Source organism: Carassius auratus, unplaced genomic scaffold (genome assembly GCF_003368295.1).
Source record: "Carassius auratus strain Wakin unplaced genomic scaffold, ASM336829v1 scaf_tig00020859, whole genome shotgun sequence".
NCBI lineage: Eukaryota > Metazoa > Chordata > Actinopteri > Cypriniformes > Cyprinidae > Carassius > Carassius auratus.
Window position 1 is genome coordinate 108,192 of NW_020525064.1, and position 26,994 is coordinate 135,185.

General features: G+C 40.7%; 1 protein-coding gene and 1 long non-coding RNA gene across 2 annotated transcripts; both read left to right on the forward strand.

Moving 5' to 3' along the window:
- The first annotated feature begins 274 nt into the window (after positions 1 to 274).
- On the forward strand, positions 275 to 19,186 carry LOC113076631 (legumain). Its single transcript, XM_026249323.1, has 11 exons — positions 275 to 317; positions 420 to 508; positions 661 to 758; positions 975 to 1,056; positions 1,131 to 1,213; positions 1,333 to 1,408; positions 2,345 to 2,407; positions 15,831 to 15,897; positions 18,134 to 18,252; positions 18,355 to 18,444; positions 18,615 to 19,186. The coding sequence occupies exons 2-11, from the start codon at positions 434 to 436 to the stop codon at positions 18,822 to 18,824; spliced, it is 963 nt and encodes a 320-aa protein (XP_026105108.1). The 5' UTR covers positions 275 to 317; positions 420 to 433; the 3' UTR covers positions 18,825 to 19,186.
- A 537-nt stretch (positions 19,187 to 19,723) lies between these two features.
- Positions 19,724 to 20,885, forward strand: LOC113076633 (uncharacterized). Its single transcript, XR_003281221.1, has 3 exons — positions 19,724 to 19,885; positions 19,986 to 20,053; positions 20,169 to 20,885. It is a non-coding gene; the product is annotated as an uncharacterized LOC113076633 (long non-coding RNA).
- The last annotated feature ends 6,109 nt before the right edge of the window (positions 20,886 to 26,994 follow it).

The following is a 26,994-nucleotide window of genomic DNA, read 5'->3' on the forward strand; positions in this document are numbered from 1 at the left end:
ACTATTGGCTCACTGAGACCCCCGTTTTGTTCCAGCTAAATCCCTCTTTGAGTTTTTTGTTTTGTTTTTTGACCAATGTCTTCTATCACCTTCCTCTATTCAGGAATAAACAGTGCCTCTTTTAATTTTATCATCAGAACATCCTGAGTCTGTGCTTTTGTGTAGTTTCACTTTCTTTTAGATATAACTTTGTATTTGCATGACCTGGAAATCCCCTAGAGGATAAAGATGAAATGAGGTGACTGTAAAACACTGTCATGGTTCCCTCCTCCCAGATACCAGGATCACTGCGCATCAGTAAAGTAGATTGAGTCTGGGTATTTATTTAACAATGTGTACTTTGCATTACATGAATATTAATATCAATTGTTATTATAACTTGTGCATTACAATAACACACTGTTTTCTAACTGAATTAGACGTTGCTCTTGAAATGGGTGGAACAAGTGGAAAACAGTGGGTAATGCTTGTGGCTGGTTCAAAGACATGGAACAATTACAGGCACCAGGTAAGTGTCCTACAGTAACAGTATTTTTTGACATTCTGTTTATTTTTCTTGTGAGAATGTGCCTTCTCTGTGAATTAAGCCATTGATCTTACAGTGTTTCTGGCACCTTGTTCCATGATGCTACAGTTTGTAAAGAAAAATCTCCATTTCAGGCCAATGTGTGTCACGCCTATCAGATAGTACATCAGAACGGGATTCCTGATGAGCAGATCGTAGTGATGATGTATGATGACATCGCCAATAATCAGAAGTAAGAGACTTCCTGCAGATTGGGACAGTCATGTGACACATGATGTACATTTATGGCAGATTTAATACAGGATTCACATAGATCTTTCCTGTCATGCTGTACCATTAAAATCATCACTAATTAATAGTATATCCAATGTATTATCAGGCATATGGTTGGACATAGAAGTGTTTTGCCACAAAATGCCCAACATAATGTTTTGATCTTTCTTTACAGAAACCCTTATCCTGGAAAAATAATCAATAAACCAAACGGACCAAATGTGTATCCAAACGTTCCAAAAGACTACACTGGAACGGTAATCTTCTTTTAGTCAAACACGAAACAGATGTTTTCATCCTATATCTGAGCACAATTCTGACTGTCTTACAGGAAGTGACCCCTGAAAACTTCCTGGCTGCTCTCAAAGGAGACAGCTGTGCTGTGAAAAAGAGGAAACCAAAAGTCATTACAAGGTTTGTCTCATTAGTTGATTATAGTTCTAATACAAATGAGGATAAGAACATAATATGATGATTGTTTAATTTGAAATGATATTGGATGATAATAATGTTATCTTTTTTGTGTCAAACAGTGGAGGAAATGACACAATATTCATCTATCTGTCAGATCATGGAGGTTCAAACACCTTTAGCTTTCCTAAAGGCACTGTAAGTTTTGTTACCTCTGGGGTTAAAATATATATTGGTATTATGATGAATAAAATCTCAATATACTGTAGACATCTGTAGTCTTAATAAATAACTTATCATTATTTGCCAGTTTTTGCTGATTTGTGTACTTACATGATCCCAAATGTTACGAAGAATGTTTAAATTTAGAGAAATAAGCAATTTTAACTAGTGACACGGACCATGTCCATAGTGTCATTGTGCCAATGGCCCTGTCCCAAATGGCACCCTAAACCCTCGCGGTCTTCCTCTGAGTCAGCACTTTCGTGACGTACTGCCGCTTTGACTGTCGGGTAGAAGTCTGCGGCAGAGCTCGCCCCAGTGCGGATCGAGGGCACATAACTGCCGCAAAGTCTTGCAAGCACCCTTCTGAACACTAAAAATACAAATGGGACACCCTACAGTCTCGTGGACTTAACGGACACGCACATGCGGCAGTCATTGTAAGTCCTCTAGACCACACCTACATATGAAGAGTTCCATTTGGGACAGGGCCAATGATGTCATGCATTCTCGATTTTCCAGGTTCATTTAATAAAAAACATGGAAACCCCAAGGAAACTTTAATATGTTATGCATTTTATTACACAGGTGACAAACACAGAGTAGCACCATGTTCCTCATACATTGATTTATTTGTGCGCTTGCCACAATATCAAAACTGACCGCCAAAAGGTTTTGACTTCATTGAATAAACATGAGTCTGCTTTGAGGACCAGGACAATAACTCCCATGATTCCATACTCACGTTGTGTCATCAAACTACGCCTTTGTTTGTTTGTTTGTTTTGAATATGGGCCCTCTAGCACTGAAAACATATATATTATAATCTTACATACTGTGCCTTTAATTAAAACATTGTACAGTTTTTAAACGCTTATATTGTGGTTATCTAATTCAGTCCTTTTCCTACAGCTTCATGCCCATGATCTCATTGAAACAATCAAGGAAATGGCAAGAAATTACAAGTTCTCAAAGGTAAATACAAACATTTATATAAACCAATTAAAAAATGTTCCAGAACACCAGAGGTGGAAAAAGTACTCATTGCTTTTTAAGTGTTATCTGTCCTTTTCTTATCTGTAATCTATTTACTATTTAAATATTAATTCAGTAAACCATGTACTTTTTACTTGAGTATCCAAAAGTACAATGATTTAAAGACAACTCTGAAATTAAATTAATTCATCCTAAAAAGCGAGGCATGCATATTTTATAGCACATGCGCATGGGTCATAAACAATCTTTTCATTTAAAGGCTAATATTTATCAGAAGTATGCGTTGACCGGGAGTTGACATGTTCGGTTCACTTAGTCTTGTTGTGGCCTTGAGATATTAATTTGTCGGAACGTCATATTAACTCATGGGAATGTCATATTATGTCTTGGCCTTGAGATGTTATGTTGAGGGAACGACATCCATTTCTCGTGGCTACGAGTTTAATGTGTAAATGTGATTATCAGAGATGGATTCATTCATATTTTACTACATATATAGTAAATCATTATATTAATGATTATATAAATTATTACATTAATTATTATATTTACCATAGGCCTTGGCTATGCATTATATGTGATAGTCAGCATTCAAATTGAGTTTATCATGAATTAATATTACATAAAGTGCATAATATAAAATAGGCCTACAAGAAAACATTTTTATCCATCCGACAGTCTTGTAAGTCCATTAATCCATTTGCATTCAGGGATCATCGGCGATCCCAGATTATTGTTGTTTTACTTTCACAGCACATTAAACATCACACTCTGGACAAACTGTGCAATCAGTAGAAAGACAGTTTCGATATTTGACCACTTAATAAAACACTGTTGCACGAACAGAAATGTATTAATTTATGTCATGAGTGGAAAATAATAAATCCGTATTGTGTCAATTTTTGAATAGAAATTCACTTCTCATTCAGATTCAGTCACGTCAGTAGCGGTTTATTTGTGTTCACATAGACTCACTGAACAGCATTAATAAGGATTTAAAGACCAAAGATGCATATCTGCAGAGATATATGGAAATATTAACGTTTCGGTTACGTACGTAACCCTCGTTCCCTGATGTCAGGAGAAACAGGCTGGATTCAGTTGTGGATTTACACTGAGCTTTGTTGAAAGCAGATGAGACAAGGCAGATGAGTATCGTTCCACAGTTTAGCTCACTCGACAGCCGAGACCGGAGGAATGGGAGCTGGAATCTTCTAGGAGTACTGCACGGCCATGACCCAGCTGGCAGGAATGACTTCTGTAGGTCTGACAGGACAGGCAGGAACACTTTGCATGGCCTAGATGTGACCGGTAAGAACAACACTTGAGGACTTGACAAGACAGAAACAATCTCTATGGCCAAACAGACAAAGTAGGTAGGGGCAACCTCTGAAGATGTGATCTCTGGACACTTGACAACATCTGTGGACATGACAGGAGAGATCTCTGGACACTTGACAACATCTGTGGACATGACAGGAGTGATCTCTGGGGACTTGAAAACGTCTTTAAACTAAACAGGAGTGACCACAGGGGACTTGACACAAGACTGACAGGAACATTTTCTATGGGCTTGACAGGCATTAGGATCGCCACCGTAGACCGGCGGATTGTTGGCATAGGGTTCGGAATAGTGGGACACCCGGCTCGTCGCCTCTCGCTGAAGGCTATCCACCCGTGTGAGAAGTTCGGAGACTCGGGCACTAAGAGCATCCACATCCTGCACGGTGGTGTTGAGCTGGATGGCATGCTGACCTAATAAAACTCCCTGCTGTACGAGAGACGAGCGAAGTGGATCAGATTCCGCGGAATCCATAATTGGTCAGACTGTTCTGTCAGGAGAAACAGGCTGGATTCAGTTGTGGATTTACACTGAGCTTTATTGAAAGCAGATGAGACAAGGAAGATGAGTATCATTCCACAGTTTAGCTCGCTCGACAGCCGAGACCATAGGAATGGGAGCTGGAATCTTCTAGGAGTACTGCATTCGTGAGAACAAAAGGCAGAGCAAAACAGAAAAAGACACTGGATGGTTTTATGCTGAGGAGCCAAGAATGTGTCCCGGCAAGAGTGAACGGTTAAAGGTTGTTGCATGGGGACATAATGTCTCCGTTCGCTCCATCAGGGAACGAGGGTTAAGTACGTAATTGAGACGTTCCCTATCTGCTGTTCACTACGATGTCGAACGACAAATGGGGTCCTTTGGAAAACGCCACAACCCAAACACCGTCACAACCCTGTGGCACTGCAATTGTCAGCAAGCCGTGGTGTGCCCCAAAAGCTACGCTTAAGGTCGTAACCTTCCCAAAGCCCCAGCGCAAATTCACTGACCTTGGTACCAAGGGGCCAAAGGGTGAGTACATCGCTGCTGGAGAAGGACACGATGCTGTTCCGCCCACACAAAGTTAGTGGATGGGATTTCAACCTTCGGTGAAAGATTGCTTCAAATCTTCCCTATTTGTTCTTTCAGCTTGGCAAGACAATGGGGAAGCAAGCCTAGGAACAGGCCACTACGGAGACCACATCCTACCCGTAGGGAGGTGACATGTGGAGATACTGATATGGACTGACCAAGGGGGCAATACTACATATGGAAAGGGTCTCTGAGGCAGGTCCTACCCAAGAGTAGGGATGGAACAGCTGCCAGAAGAGACTGACAGATCGGGTCTGTCAAGGGAAGACACAGGTTTGCCAAGAGGGAAACCTTACCATGGAAGAAAACACATATGGGATTACCTGTAGGGAATCAAGCCATATGGACAACTAGCCCATTACAGGGGCTCACCGGAGCTCCGGACATGCTAACACCAGTACTGGACCTAGCGACAGACTGCTCCACCAATTCTGACCGCAGAGGGTGCTGGAAAATGCTCGACCAGGTTACGCCAACTGGGGAATTCTACTTGGAGAAAAAAGGCGCTCGTATCCCTGTGTTATGGGGAATGGTGCAGCATGCGTGACACCCAACCAGCCCTTCCCGCCAATTATCTGTTACCCAACACATGGGAAGAAACTGGCTCTACACAAAGGTTGTAGAACCTCGCGAAGGTGTTAGGTGTCAGCCAGCCCGCTCTTCACTTAACGAAAATGCTTGGAGGTCCCCGACCCTCTGATGAAAGTGAGCGTGACCAGGAGCGCTGTCTTGAGAGACAGGAACTTAAGCTCGACTGAATCCAGTGGCTCAAAGGGACCCCTCTGAAGTCCTGCCAGAACAATAGAGAAGTCCCAGGAGGGAACCAGGGGTGTCCTAGGAGGATTTAACCTTCTGGCATACCTCAGGAATCTAATGATCAGGTCATGCCTCCCCAGGGACTGACCGTCCACTGCATCGTGATGGGCTGCAATGGCAACCACATACACTTCCAGGGTGGAGGGTGACAGCCTACGCTCTAACCTTTCTTGCAGGAAAGAAAGCACAACTCTTACTGAGCATCACCGGGGTTTTTCTCGGTGAGAAGAACATCCAATTCGTGAACAGACTCCACTTCAGAGCATAGGCCTGCCTCATAGAGGGGGTTCTAGCCTGATTGATACTGTCTACCACTGCCGGTGGCAGATCACTTAGGTCTGCCGCGTCCCGTAATGAAGCCACACATGGAGGTTCCAAATATCTGGACGCGGGTGCCAAATGGTGCCAAACCACTGAGAGAGGAGGTCCCTCCTCAGGGGGATGCGCCAGGGAGGGGCTGTCACGAGGAGCATGAGTTCCGAAAACCAAGTCCGGGTTGGTCAGTAAGGTGCAACCAACCGGACCTGTTCCTCGTCCTCCCTGATCTTGAACAGCATCTGTGCGAGCAGGCTCACTGGGGGAAATGCATACTTGCATAGCACCAGAGGCCAGCTGTGTGCCAGTGCATCCGTGCCCAGGGGGCCTGGGACAGGGAACAGTACAGCTGGCAGTGGAAGGACTCATGGGAAGCAAACAGGTCTATCTGGGCTTCCCGAATAGACCGCACTGTCGGTTGATGTATGAAACAGCCGAAGTGTTGTCCATGCAGACCAACACGTGCCTGTCTAACAACAGCGGCCGAAACCGCCGTAAGCTAGGTGCACTGCCAGCAACTACAGACAGTTGATGTGCCAAAGCAGTCGAGGTCCTGTCCAGGACCCTTAAGCTGCCTGCCCATTGCATGTCGCGCCCCAGCCAGTGTTGGAGGCATCTTTTCCCAACAACATGCCGGGACATTTGTTCCGTATAACCTAAATACAGTTCGAAGTGTTGAATAGCTAGAACTAAAGCCAAGGTCTCTTGCTTAATAGTGGAGCACTTTCGCTGGGCAGAATTACATTTCTTAGAGAAGAAACTCACAGGATGGTTTACATCGTCTACCACTGACTGTAAAAGTATGGCACCGGCATCTACGTTGCTGGCGTCCACAGCAAGCTAAAACGTCTGTTAAAGTCTGGCACAGCCAGCATGGGAGTAGTCAGCAAGAGAGCTTTGATGTTTTCAAAGGCTTTGTTACAGGACTCCGTCCACTCAAGTTTAGTCTTGGGGCTCAATAAGTTAGTGAGGGGACAAACCACAGTTGAAAAGTTTTTGCAAAAACTGCGATAGTTGCCTACCATTCCTAAGAAGCGGTGTAGCACCACTCCGATCATAGGGCAGAGGGAACTCCTGAATAGCAGGTAAAAGAGTCGTGCGATAACACGGCAATGTTACTAAGTCCCCAACCTGGGTTCAATGCCGGAAATCAATCCCAGAACGTTTTTGCTTTCACACAGAAGGCGACCAGGCAATGTTCCGGCAATTTGCCGGGTCCGACGTGCAGTGTGAAAGGGGCTCAAGTAAGTGACAGTGGCTTTTCCGAACTCACATTTTGCTAGATTAATTGTGAGCTTTGCATTGGACAGCCTACGGAAAAGCTCTCGAAGTTGTGTTATGTGCTCAGACCAGTATATAGCATATAGGACTTTATCATGCAAATACCCAGCTAAAACGAGATTTACTGATCACTGGAATGTGGCAGGCGCATAACGTATTCCAAAGGCCATAACTTTATAATGCAAAAATGCATCTGGGGTCACGAAAACTGATATTTGTTTTGCACTTGGTGTAAGGGGCACTAGTAACCTTTTAGGAGGTCAATTTTTGTGACAAAGGTGGCCGAGCCAACATGGTCCACACAGTCATCCATCCACAGTAATGGATAGCAGTCTGGTAGAGTAATGACATTAACACGTCTGTAGTTGGTACAAAACCTGTAAGTGCGATCAGGTTTTCCAACTAAAAGGCACGGGGAGCTCCAAGGGCTAGATCTAGGTTCAGCAATATTATTCCTTATATACTCAACCTCTCGTTGCAGAATGGTTCGCTTTTCTGGATTTACCCTATATGGGTGTTGTTTAATCGGTCCTTTATCACCCACATCTATGTCACGTTCCAGAACTGTTGTCACAGTCGGAACATCTCCGAATAACTCAGGAAAATCATCCAGCACAGATAATTTGTCAGCGATTTGAGAGGGAGTTAAATGTGAGAGGGAGTTAAATGTGGTAATCGATTTGCAATGACCGACAGCATAGCAGAGTTTTTAAGTCAACCTTCAATCACTTATCTCGATGGAGGGGTCTCCACATCATCATCATCTACGAGTGAAGACGGCAACACAGAGGACTCAAGACCGTGTACGATTGGATTACACAAGTCAGTCTTAACATCTTTGCGCATATAGTATGGTTACAGCTCATCCACTGATCTTTAAGGATGCTCAAAGGTGTGCGAAAGTGGTGAGCAAACACCAGCTCCGCAGGGCTGAAACCAATTGACTCTTGTACTACTTCTCTAGAGGCCATCAGCATCCAAGGAATCGCATGCTCCCAGTTTCTACCCATCTCCAAGGAATATGCACGCAGCATCAATTTTAGTGTCTGATGGTGACGCTTGAGAGCACCTTGACTCTCTGGATGGTACGCGCTAGAAATGCGGTGCTTAATCTGGAGCGACTTTATGACCTGGGAGAAGACACGCAAAGTAAAATTTGCTCCTTGGTCAGTTTGACTGACTTTTGGTAGTCCCACAAAAGCAAAGAACTTTAATAGAGCCCTAGTCACGACTTTAGCAGTGATTTTTCTCAGAGGCACCGCCTCCGGGAAACGAGTAGCAGTACATATAAATGTTAATAGAAACTGATATCCACTTTTCAACCGTGGAAGAGGACTGACACAGTCAATGATTACCCTCTCAAAAGGCTCACTCACGGCAGGTATGGGGTACAACGGTGCAGGTGGAATTATCTGGTTTGGTTTACCACTAACCTGGCAGACATGGCACATTTTACAATAGCGCTGCACATCACGCTTCAGCCCAGGCCAAAAAAATGACCAGAAACACCATCATGTGCGACACTCAGAATAGCACATCTATTTTCAGCCGGCATAGCGATTTGCTCAATGTCATTCCACTCATTACTTTTCTGAGGTCTCCACGTCCGCATTAGCAAACCGTCTCTGATGAAATAGACGGGGCTCTCGCTGGCATGGTCTGAAACAGATTGAACTGCATTAAAACATGAAACAAGAGAGGGGTCTTTTTGGTGAGCATTAATAAATTTCTCTAAGGACAACAAAATATCTGGCTCTTTTGTTTTTTTTTCTTTCTCACCATTCGCCACAGGTACAAGAGTACTGCAGCATGGAGTAGAAGGGGGTTTGAATAGCCTCTCACACTCTGCAGGGTGAGCAACAAAACGGTCACTTAGGTCGACATCCTTAGGAGGTACTGAATCCCTCAACCTTCGAGTCTGCGACCTAGTGGGGAAAACGTCGGGGAATTTTAGTGAGCACTCATCAGGGCACCCTTGACTGAGTGGTACTGACACAACCTCTGGTGGGACATAACCCCGACTCCACATGTTCCCACCAGCTAGGTCATTGCCAAGGAGGAATGTGACACCGGGGATCGGCAAAAAGTCTTGCACACCAACAACCACATCACCACACACCAAATCTGACTCGAGATGCACGTTATGTAAGGGAACATCAAGAAAACCCATCTCGATTCCTCAAACAAGAACACTTCTACCAGTTGCAGTCTTTTCGGACAATGGCAACAAACCACAAAGGAGGAAGGACTGTGCAGCGCCCGTATCTCACAAGATGCGCACAGCAACAGGTTCCTCACCAGGCACAGATACGGTCCAATTCGTCAGAAAGGGATCGTACATGGACTGGGCTTTCTCTGATTTTAACCCTGTACAAAGGATAGGTGATACTTTCTTCATCAGATGTTTCCTGTCTGCATCAGATGTCGTAGAGGGATTAATTCTTAAGCGAAAACGGTCTCTGCTAATGTTATGCATTAGAACGTATTCGTCAGCAAGGATAGCAGCTTCAGAAATTGACTCAGCCTTCTGCTCAGCTAGAAAGGTGGCCACTGTGGTTGGCAGACAGTTCTTAAATTCTTCTATAAGAATTTCTCCTGACTATCAACCTGTTGTGCCGAGCACCAACGATCAAAGAGCTTTATCTCGACCAAATTCAACAAAAGTTTGACGCTCCGTTTTTTTTTTAAAGGAACACTCTGACTTTTTGAGACTTTAGCTTATTCACAGTATCCCCCAGAGTTAGATAAGTCCATACATACCTTTTTCATTTCTGTGCATTCTGTAAGTGTTATTTGATGCACCCACCACTAGCCTAGCTTAGCACAAAGACTGGATGTAAATGGATAATGGTAGCATAGTAATCCCAATAAGTGACAAAATAATGCAAACATTTTCCTATTTACATGTTGTGATCTGTATAGTCACAGTGTGTACAAATAACAAGGCTATATGAGACAGAGACCATTTTTAATCGTATAAATACTGGGAACTATATTCTCGCTAGGCGTAGGAGCACAGCTAACATTACTTGGGCGGAGAAGCTACTTGGGCGGAGTGATTAGCGCAGCACACGAGATGCCCTGTTGATGGTTCCGTAAACAAAACAAACATGACTAACTAGCTAGATGTGACTCGTGATCATGGCTGACTTTAAGGAATTGTCAGACAGAGGAATTTTACTGTGTATCAAACCAAGATCCAGTTGAATGTATTAGACCTGAGAGTTACATTTAGCGCCACTCATTTGTTATTGAGCGATACAGTGTGTTCATGACAAAACAATAATAACAATAAAGGGGAGCTCCTATTTACATAATAGTGTCAGTACTAAGGTTATATTACATGAGCATGGCACTGTTACAGTATGGCCAATGTTAGTCATCTCAAAACATGACGGAACACTTACCGCAGCAACAGGTGATCCAATTTGTCCTGTCTTTATTATCGATGGGATGGCTGTATCCTTTAGCACACGTTTGATGGTCCAGGGAACGGAAAACAAGGACTCCATGATACAGACAGAAAACAGATCGGTTTATATAGACGGTGTAAGGGAAACAGGTCAATTTAGCTCAAAGGGAATCATTTAAGATTTTAAAGGGAATTTGAATAGAATCACTGTTTCACGCCTGATCACTGAGACGCCCTGCAATTCACTGAATGAGCCGTTTAACATCAAATCTGCGCTGGATATTAATATCCAAAGTATAGTGAAAACACTATCAATTAGCACAGTAACAAGATCGGCAGTTCAAGACATTAACTTGTAAGCACAAAACACAAGACATACTAAGACATATAAACTAATCTAACACATAAAAGCACGCACGCACACATTCACACAAGTTGCAGGAAGATCGAAAGTAAGGGAAAGATGAGTTTAAGAGAATGGAAATGTGGAATCCCAAGTTTACAGCAATATGTTAAATTGCAAAGACATGAACAGCCATCAATCACTTAATTAACCCTCGCACTGAGTTCCTCAATGAGGTTAAATTATATTAGATACACCAGCACAAATGTCTGAAGGTACATTGCCTGAAGGTGTTCCTTTGTTGTCGCTGATTAGCTGGAAGTTCAGTAGTAGCTGAAGTGATGTCTTGGCAAGCTCGTGGTTGGGTGTTGGCTGAAGATGGAGTTGTGTGGCTGGTTGAAGTTGAACGGGCACCCGAGGTCAGGTCAAAACTTATCTCGGAACACGAAACTCTCAAACGGAAAAGAAAAGAAATAAAGTTTGACGAGACTAGGTTGTGTTCCTTCTCATCGTGGCTAAGTAGCAGCAGGCTGAAGCACGCTGGAACCGTGCTCAAAGAACAGTGATAACAAACAACATGGCTAAAAGCTAAAGCCAAGAAGCAAAGCTAAAAACTAAAAGCAGGCATGACTAGTAGCAGAAGCAAGGCTAACAACTAAAAGCAGACATGACTAATAGCAGAAGCATAGCTAGAGACTAAAAGCTGGCTTTTAGGGTGTCCTAAGTATTTAAACTGGCCTGTTGGCCACACCTCAAATGTTGTCTTGACCAATCAGATATTGTCTTGGCTCGGGTGTATCATAAATCATGTAATCTTACCAAGCATGTGGTCCGAATTTCTCCGCTCTTGCAGGGTCTAATTTTGGACATGATTCTTATAACAAGAATATGATATATTTGACAAATAAATGATTGTCTGGACTATTTCAAGCAAGCAGATTCGATTACGTCGAAACTAGACATGAATATGTATCCTTAAGCTATCCCATAGTTATCAAAAGACTTACACAATAAGTGATTATAACATGATAGTCAAATGTGTGGGTTACATATAAATGAATATGTAGTTAAGCGATGGACTGATATTCATTTAGAAGTCATTTTGGAGTTCATTTTGGTCCATATATATGTAGAAAAGACAGTTTCTTTGCCATTCTCTTGACAAAGATTTATGTGTTGACCAAAGGTTCCCAGCCCCCTTCCCCTTAGGAATTTCAGTCTGGTTCTGCTAGGTGGGGGAGGTCAAAAGATCTTGTGTAGTACTCTCATGGGTTTACATGTGATGTCCGGTGTTGCATTTCAATTACAAACAACAAATTTGACAATCTCTTCTGCGAATTAAAATTGTCAGTAATTGTTCTAGTGGTGTTAATGTTGAAAACTGTTCTGTGAAAGCGTTGGTTGGTTGGTTATTTTGCTTGGGACTTGTGGCACAGAATGTTTTATGACTTCCTGTTGCCTTACTGAGGAATTCAGCTTGTGTTTCAGCCACAGCCCTGATTGACTCTTTAATTTGTCTGGTTCGAGTCATTTCTGCTACAACGGAATAACAAAGGAAGTGGAGACTGCTGAGTGCAATAACAGGTGTGCAATTAACCATAATGAAGGGACAAAGCTATGTGGGAAATGTAGTGCCTGCGGTGGGTTGACTTTGGGGAAGTGAGGCCACTAGTGCACACACAGGGAAACACAGACCAGACACCGTGATAGGCTCAGCGCAGGTATGGCTCATCTGTAATTAAGAGAAAGGGAAGAGACACTGCGTTCAAACACATGTATAGGATCAAACAGAGCTGGGGGATGTAACAGCATGTAAAAAATGTGTCTTATCTGTGGATTTACGAAATACTGTTGTATGTAAAATCTGTCCAGTAGATCTTAAAACCTTAATGTCAAGAAAAGATATAGAAGATATATTATATTCCAAGGAAAATCTTATAGAATCAAGTCTGGAATTTAGAAATTCATTTAATTAAGTTCTTAAATGCTAAAAATGAAAAACACATCATTAATATAATGAAACAAACATTTCAAACAGTGATGAAAAATGTTATTTGGGGAATATACAAAATCTGCTTCAAATTTACCCATGAAAAAGTTTGTATAATTAGGGGCAAATGGAGATCCCATCGCCGTACTCTTCACCTGATGATAAAAACCATTCTCAAATTTGAAATAGTTCATAGTCAGTACAGCATGTGCCAAACCCCACAAAAAGTTGGTTGGAGGCTTATCAATATCTCTAGATTTTAGATAATGTTCCAGAGCACATAAACCTAAATCGTGTGGAATATTAGTATACAGGCTAGTTACATCCATAGTACATAACAAATAATCATCTGATATTTGGACATTCTTCAGTTTACTCAGAAAATCAGTAGTGTCCCTTAAATACGAGGGTAAAGTCCAAGCAATAGGCTTGATGTACCAGTCTACAAACTGAGAAATAGGTTCAGTTAAAGATTGGCAACCTGCCACGATGGGATGGCCAGGAATATTTCCTTCAGATTTCTTATGGATTTTCGGCAAGGTGTAAAATACCGGTCGTACTGGGTGAGTTTGTAACAGAAAATCAAATTCTTCCTTAGTGATATACTTGTTTGATTCGCCACCAATCAAAATGCTTTTTATCGCATTAAAAAAACAACTCGTAGGATCACACGTAAGAGGAGTAATATTCCTGGGCCCGTATTCATAAAGAATCTAAGAATCCTCTCAGAAAACTCTTAATTTAGCTTAAAAACGTTAACATAGTAGTCTTAGCTTAAGAGCGATTCGGGACCAATCTGAGAGCAACTCTGAGTAAGGAAAAGACAAAAACTTTAATCTTAGTGAGGAGGCGGGGTTGACCCCGTTGCTATGTATGACACAATCTTTTGAAGACTGTGATTGGTTGGTTGTCCAAGAAGGAAAAAAAAAGAAGAGTGATTCTAATTCTCACTTTGAATTTACATGTGTAAATTTTCCTATTTGACCTTTCTCTCTCTCTCACACACACACCCACACACACACACACACATTATATGTGTGTATATAAATCTTTTTATTTTTTATTTACCATGCTATTAATTTCCTATAAGGTATTTGATTGGCTTAGAATGATAAAAATTTTTCCACTCTTTCCAATTACAGAGATTGCTGTCCTATTTAAGTGCTGGTTTGAATGTTGGTTTTAATGTATCAAACATGGAATCAAAAACAAGAATGGCGAGAAAGCCAAACTGGACAGAGAAACAGTGTTTATTGTTAGCCCAGTTAGTGGATGAACACAAGGCCATTCTTAAAGGAAAATTCGGGCCGGGTGTCACAGCAAGGGACAAGAAGCAGATATGGGAACATATAGCACAAACTATTAACGGTTCTTTCCCTCTGCTTGTGCGCACCTATAAGCCTGCTATATTCATAAATGCAGAACAGCGTTGACCATATATTTCTGCACTGAATGATTCTGTGCGCGTGCAATCTGCACGTCGTACAAGCTAATGTCTGTAATCTGTGTGTGTGTGTGTGTGTGTGTGTGTTACAGTGCAGCAGCGCATTAGAGTAGAATAGCGATTAACTTACCTGTACATTAAGTTGTTTGAAACGTTCATTCTCCCATTCAATTTCGAGCATCCAGTAATATAATCACACGTCTTGTGGAGCTTTTAGAGTATACATTTATTTGTCATTTTACCGGCAACGGTGTACAAAAGTGGAAGTCATTCAAAGATGTCTTATCCTGTTACGCCCTCTATAGGACCAGTGACTAGTCAACGTCCAGCTTAAAGCATCATGGCAGAGCATTGAAGTCGACTAGTCGATTTGTTGGTGAAACCTCCAATGTGAGGTCATATTTATTTTTAACATGCAAATATTTCCAATGAGAATTTCGGAGAAGCTGCCAATTAAGAGGAAAATGTTATTGATTAGATGCCTTTAATAGCTCTGGAGATTTTATGGAATTCTCAGCCATGTCACAGATGTTTCTCCTAATACTGCATTGGAGAAATAAAAATAGAATTAAGCAATTGTTAAACAAGTTGTTAACAAATGAACCTGTAATCTCTCATCAAATACTCTTCATGTATTTGAACAATGATTTAGTTCATATTGAGATGATTGATTGATTGATTGCAGATTTGACAAATCTGAGCTCAGTTTGAGACATTGTTGAGATCTCCTCTGAAACTGTAATAGAGATTTCTGGATTTTTCTTATCAGACGTTCGTGCTTGTGAATTTTGGCAAATGCTTTGGAGCACATTAGTTTATAGATATCCTTAAGGCTAACACATTCACACTAAAAGTAATAAAACACTTAACAAGCCTTGGTGTATATTTATACTTAAAAACTGTATGCATAAACATTTGACATTGTGTCTACACAATCACATTGTTGTCATGACAAATGTGAACAAAACCTTTCTGCTCCTGATTGGCCAATTCATTAATTTGCTTCACAGAAATGTTCGCAATTAGTTGAAATGGTCAACAGGCTATGCAACCCCTCATTTATTTTCAGTTCTTGCATGTGCACTGTTCTCTTTTTGCTAAATAATAAAACAAGCTAAAAATATCATAGTAACAAGAGATGCTTATGTGGAGTAAAAGTTTGTCATAAAAATGTAGCAAAGTAGAAATTGTAATAAATTTAAATACTACAGAATGTTTACATTTCTAAAATATCTACAGAAGTACATTTACAGACTATTTATTCTTCCATACTTTATACCATTTGAAAACGGAAAGTAATAGATTGTTTCCTTCCAAATGAGCTTTTATTACACCTTTAAATACTTCTCCAAATTTTATTTTTTCTTCCTTTTTTTAATGTGGTGCAGATGGTGATATACATGGAATCCTGTAAATCTGGTTCGTTGTTCACAACACTCCCCGACAATGTTCATGGTAAGAATAGGAATTACATTAAATTATAATGAAATTGTATATATATAATAATAATGTGTATTAATGTGTATCAGTCACTCCTCTCTTCCTTCTCTGCTAATGTCTCCACTGCTAAAATGACATACTACCATAATGAAATTAACAATTTGTCTAACTCTCGCATGCTTTTTAAAAAATTTTCCTCGCTTCTTTGTCCTCTCCCTCCTGCTTCATCTCTAATAGCTGATGACTTTGCCATGTTTTTCATTAATACAATTCAAAAAGTCAGTGCACAATTTTCCACACCACAATCCATCAAGTTAATTTCATCAGCAAACATATACTCATTTACATCCTTCTCTTCACTCTCTGAGGCAGAAGTCTCCAAACTCATCCTTTCTAATCACCCTACTACTTGCCCGCTTCATCCTATTCCATCTCATCTCCTTCAAGCCATTTCTCCTGCAGTTGTACCTGCACTCACTCACATCATCAACACTTCCCTCCACACTGGTGTTTTTCCCTCATCATTTAGACAGGAACGTATAACTCCACTACTTAAGAAACCCAACCTCAACCCATCTCTTTTAGACAACTACAGACCAGTTTCCCTTCTTCCTTTTATTGCAAAAACACTTGAACGAGCTGTGTTCAAGCAAGTCTGTACGTTTCTCACACACAACAATCTCCTTGACAGCAACCAATCTGGCTTCAGAAGTGGACTTTCAACTGAGACGGCCTTGCTCTCAGTTGTTGAAGCCCTAAGACTGGCAAGAGCAGAATCCAAATCTTCAGTACTTATTCTGCTTGATCTGTCCGCTGCTTTTGACACGGTTAACCACCAGATCCTCCAATCAACCCTACTGGCAAAGGGCATCTCAGGAACCACACTTCAATGGTTTGAGTCTTACCTATCAGATAGGTCCTTCAATGTATCTTGGAGAGGTGAGGTGTCCAAGTCTCAACATCTAACTACTGGGGTGCCTCAGGGCTCAGTTCTTGGACCACTTCTCTTCTCTGTCTACATGGCATCAGTAGGTTCTGTCATTCGGAAACATGGCTTTTCATACCACTGCTATGCTGATGACACTCAACTCTACCTCTCATTCCATCCTGATGATCCGACGGTAGCTATTCACATCTCAGCTTGTCTAACAGACATTTCCTCCTGGATGATGGACCATCACCTTCAACTCAACCTTGCCAAGACAGAACTGCTTGTGATTCCAGCAAACCCATTGTTCCATCACAATTTCACCATCAAGTTAGGCACATCAACCATAACTCCTTCAAAAACAGCTAGAAGCCTTGGAGTTATGATTGATGATCAGCTGACTTTCTCAGACCACATTGCTAAAACTGTCCGATCCTGCAGAATTGCTTTATTCAACATCAAGAAGATCAAGCCCTTTCTTTGGGAACATGCTGCACAACACCTTGTTCAAGCTCTTGTTCTGTGGCTGGACTATTGCAATGCTCTCTTGGCAGGTCTTCCAGCCAATTCTATCAAACCTTTACAATTAATTTTTAATGAGCCAAAAAGAATACACGTCACACCTCTGTTTATCAATTTGCACTGGCTTCCAATAGCTGCTTGTATAAAATTCAAGGCATTGATGTTTGCCTACAAAACTACCACTGGCTCTGAACCCATTTACCTAAATTCATTACTTCAGACTCATGTGCCTCTAGAAGCTTGCGTTCTGCATGTGAACGTCGCTTGATTGTTCATCCCAAAGAAGCACAAAGTCACTTTTACAGACTTTTAAATTAAATGTTCCCTCCTGGTGGAATTAACTCCCCAACTCAATCCGAGCAGCTGAGTCCTTAGCCATCTTCAAGAATCGGCTTAAAACACATCTCTTCCATCTTTATTTGACCCTCTAACTTTAGTACTGACTATTCTAATTCTATTCCTTAAAAAAAAAAAAAAAAATCTAACTACCTTACTTATCTCTTTGTATTGTATTTTCTTTTCATTTTTATACAATTATATTTATATAAGACATCTAACACTAGCTTGCTCTATTCTTGTTCTATTCTATCTGTTTTCTTTTTATTTATTATTTTATTTAAAGGCCCTTGCTACGTGTTCTGCATTTAAGCTAAATGAGACTTGTTATAGCACTTATATATCATTGCTCTTTTTTTTTTTGAATGCTTCAATTGTCCATTGTCTGCTAAATGACTAATATATATATATATATATATATATATACACACACACACACACACACACACACACTGTGTTTTCTAGTGTATGCAGTGACTTCAACTAAAGCAGATGAGAAGGGTCATGCCTGTTATTTTGACTCTGTGAGGAAAACCTATCTCTCTGATGAATTCTCAGCTGTTTGGATGCACTACACTGAAGCGGTTTGTCTTTAACGTGATTTGATTTGATTTGAGACAAAAATAGAATTATGCTTACGAACTAGACTATAATATATGTTTTTTTTTGTTGTTGTTATTTCTCAGAATGACCTTGATAACAAAACATTACGGGATCAGTTTAGTTATCTTCAGGAAATGATGTGGAAATCTCGCTCCTGCCGTTTTGGGGACAAGGCAAAAACACTTCACACAGCATACATTAATAAATAAAACACTTAATTCACTTTCTCGTAATTGTCAACAATACAAAGTTTAACAGGATGAAATTCATATTTGTATTCCATCAGCGTTGCATTTTCTATTGTTAAAAGTTCCTATTGATTTTTTTTTGGACTTTTCTTTAGACAATGTATGAAGATCCGATCAGTGTGTTTGTGAAAAACACCCCTCAAAGTGTTCAGGACAAGACAAGAGCTGAGAGTCTTGCATTATCTCATCTGACCTCTAGCGATGAAGTGCCATTCAAAATCTTGGCGCACCAAATTAAAACAGAATGTGATGCAGGCAAAAGACAACATCTTATTAGAAAACAAGAAGCTCTACATCAGGTGTGAAATCTATGTAATACAGTACATCATAAACATGTAAAGTGCAGATGTTCTACAATAACTGTGTGTTACTGGATGACAAAAATCCTTCAAATCCCTTCATTGATAACTAACTAAAGATTTGGAAGTTCACCAAGAAGATTTCCTCCAGTCGTAAAAATATCAAACCAATAGATGGTTTTGACAGCAACAGCATAAACAAACGATAGGCCCAAACTTAACTTCTGGTAGACTTCTGCAAAGAATCAAGAACAACAGAGTCCCTGTAGAGTAGAGATTATTTCTGATAACAAGCTAAATAAATAAGTAAATTACATTAGCTATATTTTGAGCTACCGGCAGAAGAAATGAACCATCACTTGTCTAAACCTCAAGGCATTTGAGGTATTTGTCCTGAAACGCTTGTGTCGGGAGAACTAATTTCTCACGCATCTCATCTCAAGCTGTTGTTTGAGCTTCATGTAGTTATCAGATACTAAGAGAGAGAGAGAGAGAGAGAGAGGAGAAGACAGACAATGCACATGCACATGTCTGCTTCACAGAGACAGAAAAGCAAAGTATCTACATTTGTTTTCTTCATATTCAACAGCCCTGTCAGATAGAAAAGCATGGGCAGAGAAAAACATCTGTGGTTCTCACAGTGCCGTAGAAAGCTTGCTGTTGTTTATTTAAAGCCTATTTACCTCTTCCACAGAAGTATTTCTGACTTCGAGCCAATCATTAAACAAATTTAAGCTGTTGTCTTTTGTTATTTTCATGTTTAAGTTTTATACAAGCTATCTTAAACCCGTTGATTGTTTCATGTCATGTGCAGCTTGAATATGCTACAATGTTGAGTTAAATGATGTTTTGGTAAATGATAATTTATTTATCAGAATAATACATGAATCATTATCTTCCAGACTAAAGCTAAAATTTAAGGAACAGTCAAAGCTATCAAACAGCACTTTCCTGGCTTTGCACTTGAGGATAATTTGGATGATGATTATTCTCAGATGGATTTACATGCATTCAAGACTGTAGCTGAGCATTTCAGGACAACCTGTTTTGACTGGCACAAGGAAGAGGTGAACAACACTGCACTTGACCTTTTATAGCATGAAGACGACCTCTCATTTACTGGCGTTATGCGTGTATTTTCTGTTTAACTAACTCGGTCTCACACAGTTTCAGATGGCCCTGTCACACACACATGTATTTGCTCGTCTCTGTGCACGTGGAGTTAAACCAGAGAGGTGCGTTCATCAAAACACTATTCAATAGCATTTAGTTCATTGTTACAGTCTGTCTGCATTAACTTACATTTTATCTTAAATGTCTTGAATCGCTAAACATGTTTTTCTGTTACAGAATCATAGCGGTCATAACAGCAGTCTCCAGGAGAAGGATGTTCCTACAGTAATAGAAACATACTTAACCCTTAAACAGGCAAGAGTGGAAAATGATAAGCAAAAAATATTTTCATGACTATTTTATATCATCTGAGCTTAAGTAAAACATACCCAAAATAATTTGTGAAATATTTGATATATTTTGGATTTTATGAGTTGTGACTCCCAGGTCACGTTGCCTGAATGGGGAATAAAAAAAGGACCAAGTCATTAATCTGTTAACTGTTACTAGCCTACTTGCCACTGCATGCTTAAAATTATATCCTATACTTTACCTGATGTAATGTTGACAAATTATATATCATCCAAAACTCAAGATTCAGCCTGTGAAAACCATTTTGAAATCGGACCTTGCTTTACCATAAAAATGGTACTTTCATTTCTTTTAGCAAGCTCCTCACCGAGTGGGTGGTGTCAGGTTTTGTATTACAAAGATTATTTGAACTACTTTATAAAACAAAACTTTTCTAATCTTGCCAAAACACAGATCATCGTAAAGTTCTGAATCTCAAGGTCCCATCTGCCAACTGTTTTTTGATATTGAGACTGAAATGTATATATTTGATAAAAAAAAACACCCAGTGGCTATTTTTGGTACAATGCCTAAAAATCTAAATAAAAGTTACATTTTGTGATATCAAATTAAAATTTAGAACACAAATTGGTTAGACATATGATTTTAATTTGATAGTAATTTTAGAGTAAAAATTATTTTGGAATATATATATATATATATATATATATATATATATATATATATATATATATATATATATATATATATATATATATATATATATATATATATATATAATATAAAATATTTAGAGTACATTTCATTTACAGGAAATGTAATCATTTTATGAAGTTACTTTATCTTTAAAAAAAAAAAAACAAGACCAAACATATGTCTATATTCCAAAACATTCTTAAATTACAACCATTTAAAATTTAGTGTAATGTTACGTTTATTCTAAAAGAGGGGAGTAACAGTTTTTTTAATATGATTTCTTTTTTTATTTGCAGCAAAAATTGTGATTATGACTAATTTTCCATGGCTGTTACAAGAAACAATAAATGTCAATTTTTCTTGCCTTTTTAACAAAGCATGAGCAGTTCTTAGTCAAACATTGTCACTAACGTTTTCCAATGGTACAAAAAAAACAGATATTCTCAGAAATAAACACAAACAAATGTTTAAAAAATTATTTTGAATAAAAAAATCAGTAAACGGTTACTGAATGTCATCTGCCATTCTGATATTGCTGGTCTTTGGATTCATTTGGTGAGAGTATTATCCTCTTTTCTTTGACTGTCTTCCATTTTATTCCTCATGGATGTTTTGAAAACAATTCCGTGGGTTTTTTCCTGGGACAATGCACAGACGAACTCCACATTTCTGGCACACAATGGTTGACTTTCCATTTGAGCATAACTTCCATGTGCCCCTATCAGAGAACACCAGGAAGTGGTCTACTTTGTCGTACCGGATGTCATCCACAGGTCTTGGTGTTACTGGCCACTGTATTTGGTGGGAACATCATCCTCTCTTGGCTTTGAGGGCCATGAATTTCCAGCATGAATGAGTCCATTTGCAACTTCCAGCCTGAATGTCTTAAGCTTCTTGTGCTTTACCTCACCCAGACTCTTTGCATCTCTGCGATAAAGAAGCCATGCATTGCCATCTGCCAAAACAAACTCATGAGCCACCAATGGGATTTTGCAGAGGTACGGTACAAGGCCACCATCATGTCAGCCAGGTCTACTCCTCCAATGTGGACATTGTATGGTGTGACAATGTTTGGACACGTGACCCCAACACGTTTCTTCTGTTCTTTAGAGAACCACCTCACTTCTTTCACTGGACTCACAGCTGCACAAGAACTGGCTAGTGTGACCGCTTTGTTGTCAAACCATTTTATAATTGCCACTTTTGCCTCATTATCCACTCTGTAATCAAAGCTGCCTCTTCCTAGTCTCTTGAGTTAGTGGTCATCTTCCAGGTGGCATCCCTTCAGTCTGTTCTTACTAATGGTGCCCAAACTGCGCAGGCCAAGTGACTCATTCAGGTGCACAATAAGTAGTGTGGTAAAAAAATTGTCAAAGTAGACAACACACTCCACTGGGTTGTTGATGGTCTTGCAGAGTTCAACAACAACACTGGCTCCAAGTCCAAGGTCTTTGGCAGGTCCTTGTTCAGCGCCAAATGTGCTTTTACCGGTGTATACTGGGAAATCATAGACCATGCCAGAAACACCTGCACGTACAAATATCTTGAACCCCCAGTGATGAGGTTTGCTAGGCAGGTACTGCCGCAGAGAACCAGCCTTGTTGCCCTTGTAAGGCACCATCATTTCATCAATTGGGAACTGATTCCCACTTTCATATGTTCTAGGACTGGTCTGACTTTGAAAAGCCGATCCTGATCTGGGCCTGATATGGCATTGTCCTGAAAATGTATCATTCTAGACAGACATTGGAACCTCTTTACGGACATCACATTGGCAATTTTTTTGGTAATGTGTACTAAGGCTGTGCGATTAATCTAAATCGAAATAAAATCGCGATTTGAGTGTGCGCGATTTCTAAATCGCTTCATAGCACGATTTTCCGCGACCCTGACCTCCTGCAGTATGTTATCTGAACCAATCAGGATGCAGCACACCTGTGGAGCGCGAGAGCAGAGCACTGAGAGCAGACTGGGCATATGCCGAACTCCAGGTTCACACACTGTCTGTGATGCGCCATGTTAACAGATCAGAACGTTCACACTGCATGCAGTAAAAAGATGAGAAAAGAAAAGGTTATAAATAGAAAGGTGCGAAAATATTTAATATCTTGCACGTGAGCACAGAGAGAGTTGTGAGTGCACAGGACACGGGTTGAGTGAGAGGAGACACGTTGTAAGGCAGTATACATCTGATCTTTATACAGTCTATGATCTGAGCACACGCATCTGGTTTTGATAACAGAGCAAAGGAAATCTGCGTGCGAGTCAGTGATGCGCGGGTTGATCCAAAATGAGCGGGTGCCTGCGGTTACGAGTCATCCAAAAATATTTTTAATGATATTCGGCTCGCTGTCGGTCGGATCCTTTGAAATAAAAATGCCAATTAAACCTTTGTCATTTATATAGTACTAAACACATTTTTGAAATACATAGTCCTACACTTTATTGGCTGAATAACTGTTGAAGATGACGCAGGAGCTCAGTCTGCATGTAGAGATGGAGGCGGCAAAGAAGACTGCGTGGGGAACAACGTCTCTGTTTTTGGTAAAATATGATTTTGACGACTTCATTAAGTTTTGTTTTATAGAAAACTATTTTTAAAAGATTTTCGTTTTGTATAAATTGAATCTTAATTTTGATCAATGTTTTATCAATAAGTTGCCCATTTTTAATAAATAAGAAGCAAATATATAGCCTAGCAGACAATGTATTTATGTAATTGTAATTGCAATTGCAATGTAATTATGTCTGTTCTAGAGACATTTGATAAAGCTCTCATTGGTTTTCTTTTGGAAATATGTTTAAAAATTATACTGAATGCATTTATGACTGTAAAGCATGTCTATGTTTGTCAAAATCGTGATTAAAATCGAAATCGCAAAATTGATCAAAAAATCGTGATAGGTTTTTTTTTGTCCATATCGCACAGCCCTAATGTGTACCCTCAGACCAACAATCATCCACTGATGGCATCTTCATAATACCCATGACGAGTTTCATTCCAATAAATGACCTCACTTCATCTGGATAGTTCCACGTAACTGGCAAGATTACAGATTAGTTTGCTCAGCAATACATTGGAAAAGCTCTTCATCATAAAAACCTTGTGAAGTTGCTGCAAGGAGATGAAAGCTGATCAGGCATTCTGAATGTATTTTCATTGGCTGCTGACTAGTGCTCAAACCTTTTCTTCCTCCAGCTGCAAAAAAGAAATACACAAATATTTTAGATAATACACTAACAATTTGATAAATTAATCAAAAAAGTATTTATTTTGTATACTGCCTCATTGTCCCCTCAAATATGAACTAAATTTGTTTCACACAGAGGCCTCTCGCCTGCTACAATTCAGCATAACGCATTCCTGACATGAGTGAAAGAAGTACCTAAAGTTCTTGGTTCATCTTCAACCTCCCCAGCAGAACTGTCACTCTCATTCTCTGTGTCTAACTCTCCTTGCAGGTTGACAAAAACTTCATCATCTTTATCACTTGTCTCAGAATCTGAAGAGTTTTCTGGAATCTGCTCTATAACTTGCATCCTCTTTTCTCTACTCTCATTCCATTCTACCATGAGCTAGGTGTGAAGCCTGAAAGAAAAAATCCATTTAAAAATACTAGCATATAGTCACCTAGACATATGTGGCGAGTGGGGCGTGGCCGAGAGGCGTGGGAACGAGGGGTGGGGCTCAGGTGTAGCTCATCTCCAATCACTACACCTGGCCTCACTCCTCGTTCCCACGCCTCTCGGCCACGCCCCACTCGCCACATACCCCCATCGCCCCTCGCAGGCCGGGGGGTACTCCCGAGACTGCGCTCTACTCCCCCCCCCCCCTTCCCTCCGGGGGAGACCACTCACGGGGACCTGCGGGAACCTGGGGGTAGGACAGACGAGGCGAGAGAAAAGGAGATAGAAGGAGGAGCGACAGGGACGAGAGAGGGGAGAGAGGAAAAAAAAAAAAAAAAAAAATCCGGTTCCCAGACGCACTGCTGCTCGGCCCTCCACCGGCTGGGTGATCTCCTCCGCGGTGCCCGGCGGTGGCACTGGACGGCCCTCGGCGGACGGCACGACACTCCTCCGCCGCCCGGTGGACGGCGACGGCTCCTCCGATTTTGGGCAGCGGCAGGAGTCCCCCGTTCCCTGCCCCTCCGGATTCCGTCACGGAGGCGGCAGGCTCCGGCCCCCTGGCGAACGGCGCCGACTCCTCCGCTCCCTCACGGACGGCAGCCGCCCCTCCTTGTCGTGGGCGGTCGGCAGCGAGCTCGCCCGTCCCCGGCAACTCGCTCCAGCCCACCGCCTCGAGCGTCCATGGCGGCACACACCTCGCCAGCTCGAGGGCACCGCGGATTCACCACAGCGGCGAGGGATCTTCAGCAGCGCGTCCCTCCTTCTCCCGGGCTTCGGCACCACTGTAACAAACAAATCTCCATATTCATCGGGAAGAAGGAGGCGGGAACCGGCGCACAATCAAAAATCATTTTAATACTCAAAAGTAAATACACAACGGCGCACCAGCCCCTCGCGGACGACTGGTGCGCGCAAATAAAAACCAAAACATAAAATAATATCCCAGGCCTGGTCCTCTCTCGTCCTTCACGGTCGTCGCTCCAGTTTTATATCCTTCCATCTCCTACGTGGGACTCGATACTAGCGGTGGGGCTCAGGTGTAGCTCATCTCCAATCACTACACCTGGCCTCACTCCTCGTTCCCACGCCTCTCGGCCACGCCCCACTCGCCACAACATACTAATATCAGTTTAACCTGTAACTTCTATAATTTGTAAAAAAAAATTACAAAGATGTTTAAAATTAGGGTTAATCTCCTTTTTATACCCTAACAGGCAACGTGACTCAGGAGTCACATACATTTCAAAACGTGCTAAATAACAACATAAACAACATATGATTCAATTTTTTTCTTCAGCACCCAAAGACAATGTTCAGAATTAATGTTAGCAGTAATATAATTTTTTTTTTTTTTACAAAAGAGAAGTAAGTTTAATATATAATTACCTAACTCAAAATCTGAATGTTCTCCACCACTGGCAGCCATGATGGATTTAGATCAGGCTGACTAATAGATCACTGAAAACTTATAAAGGTTCAATCTATAAAGTCAAATGGAATTCAGAATCTTTGAAGCTCAATATCTCAGAACTTCTCAGAATGCAGATCGAACCGTATACATACAGCTGGGGCTGTACCTTATGTTCACTTTTTCAAAACATAAGGTACCGGGCCTGGCTTTCAGAAGTGTTCATCTACCAAACTCTGAACACATTCAAAAGATAAATCGTCCTTCAGAGTGATTCTATTGCTCCGGCTTCCCTCAAAATAAAAAAACATGCTATGCAACACAGGCATGAAATTAATATATCTTTATCATAGCTATAATAATGCAAATGAGCAAACAAATGTAGAAACGACAAGAGTACAGGTAGATGTAAACATCACAGCGGCTTTAGATACTCGATGAAACTCTAAACTGCTCTGTTACTACATCTAAATCATCTCTTAGTTCTGTTAAACAACAAAACCAATGCTATTCACATATTGAGCTAAATCAAAGCAGCCACCTTTTCAGACAATATAAGTAAAGTGAGTCTTGATGTATCTTTGCAGGAAAACTACAATAGTAGCATGGGTCCCAGCTCTTGTCTAATAGATAGTTAGTTACACTTTTTACAGTGATGATCCTCAGCACTTTTCCTTTCATGTAGAATACTAGCCATCTCTCTCTTGCCTCAAATGCCTGTTTGCTCTCCCTGTGCTCGCTGCAATCAGGAGTGTATACGCTGTATTTCTGATTGACATGCTTCATTTTAAAGCCTGTATCAGATGTAAAGGTTTACCAGTTTTAAGTAAGTTTAGACATGTTTAGATAATAACAAATGGAGCAGCAGCTACATAACAAACCCCATTAGACTGCATGAGTCAATCATTAAATGCTTGTACACCTACAGTACTACAGTACTTCATGTTCAGCGGATGTTGAGAATACACTCAGACAGTGTAAGACAAGAATGCACTGAAACAAATTAAGTGAAACGCTGGC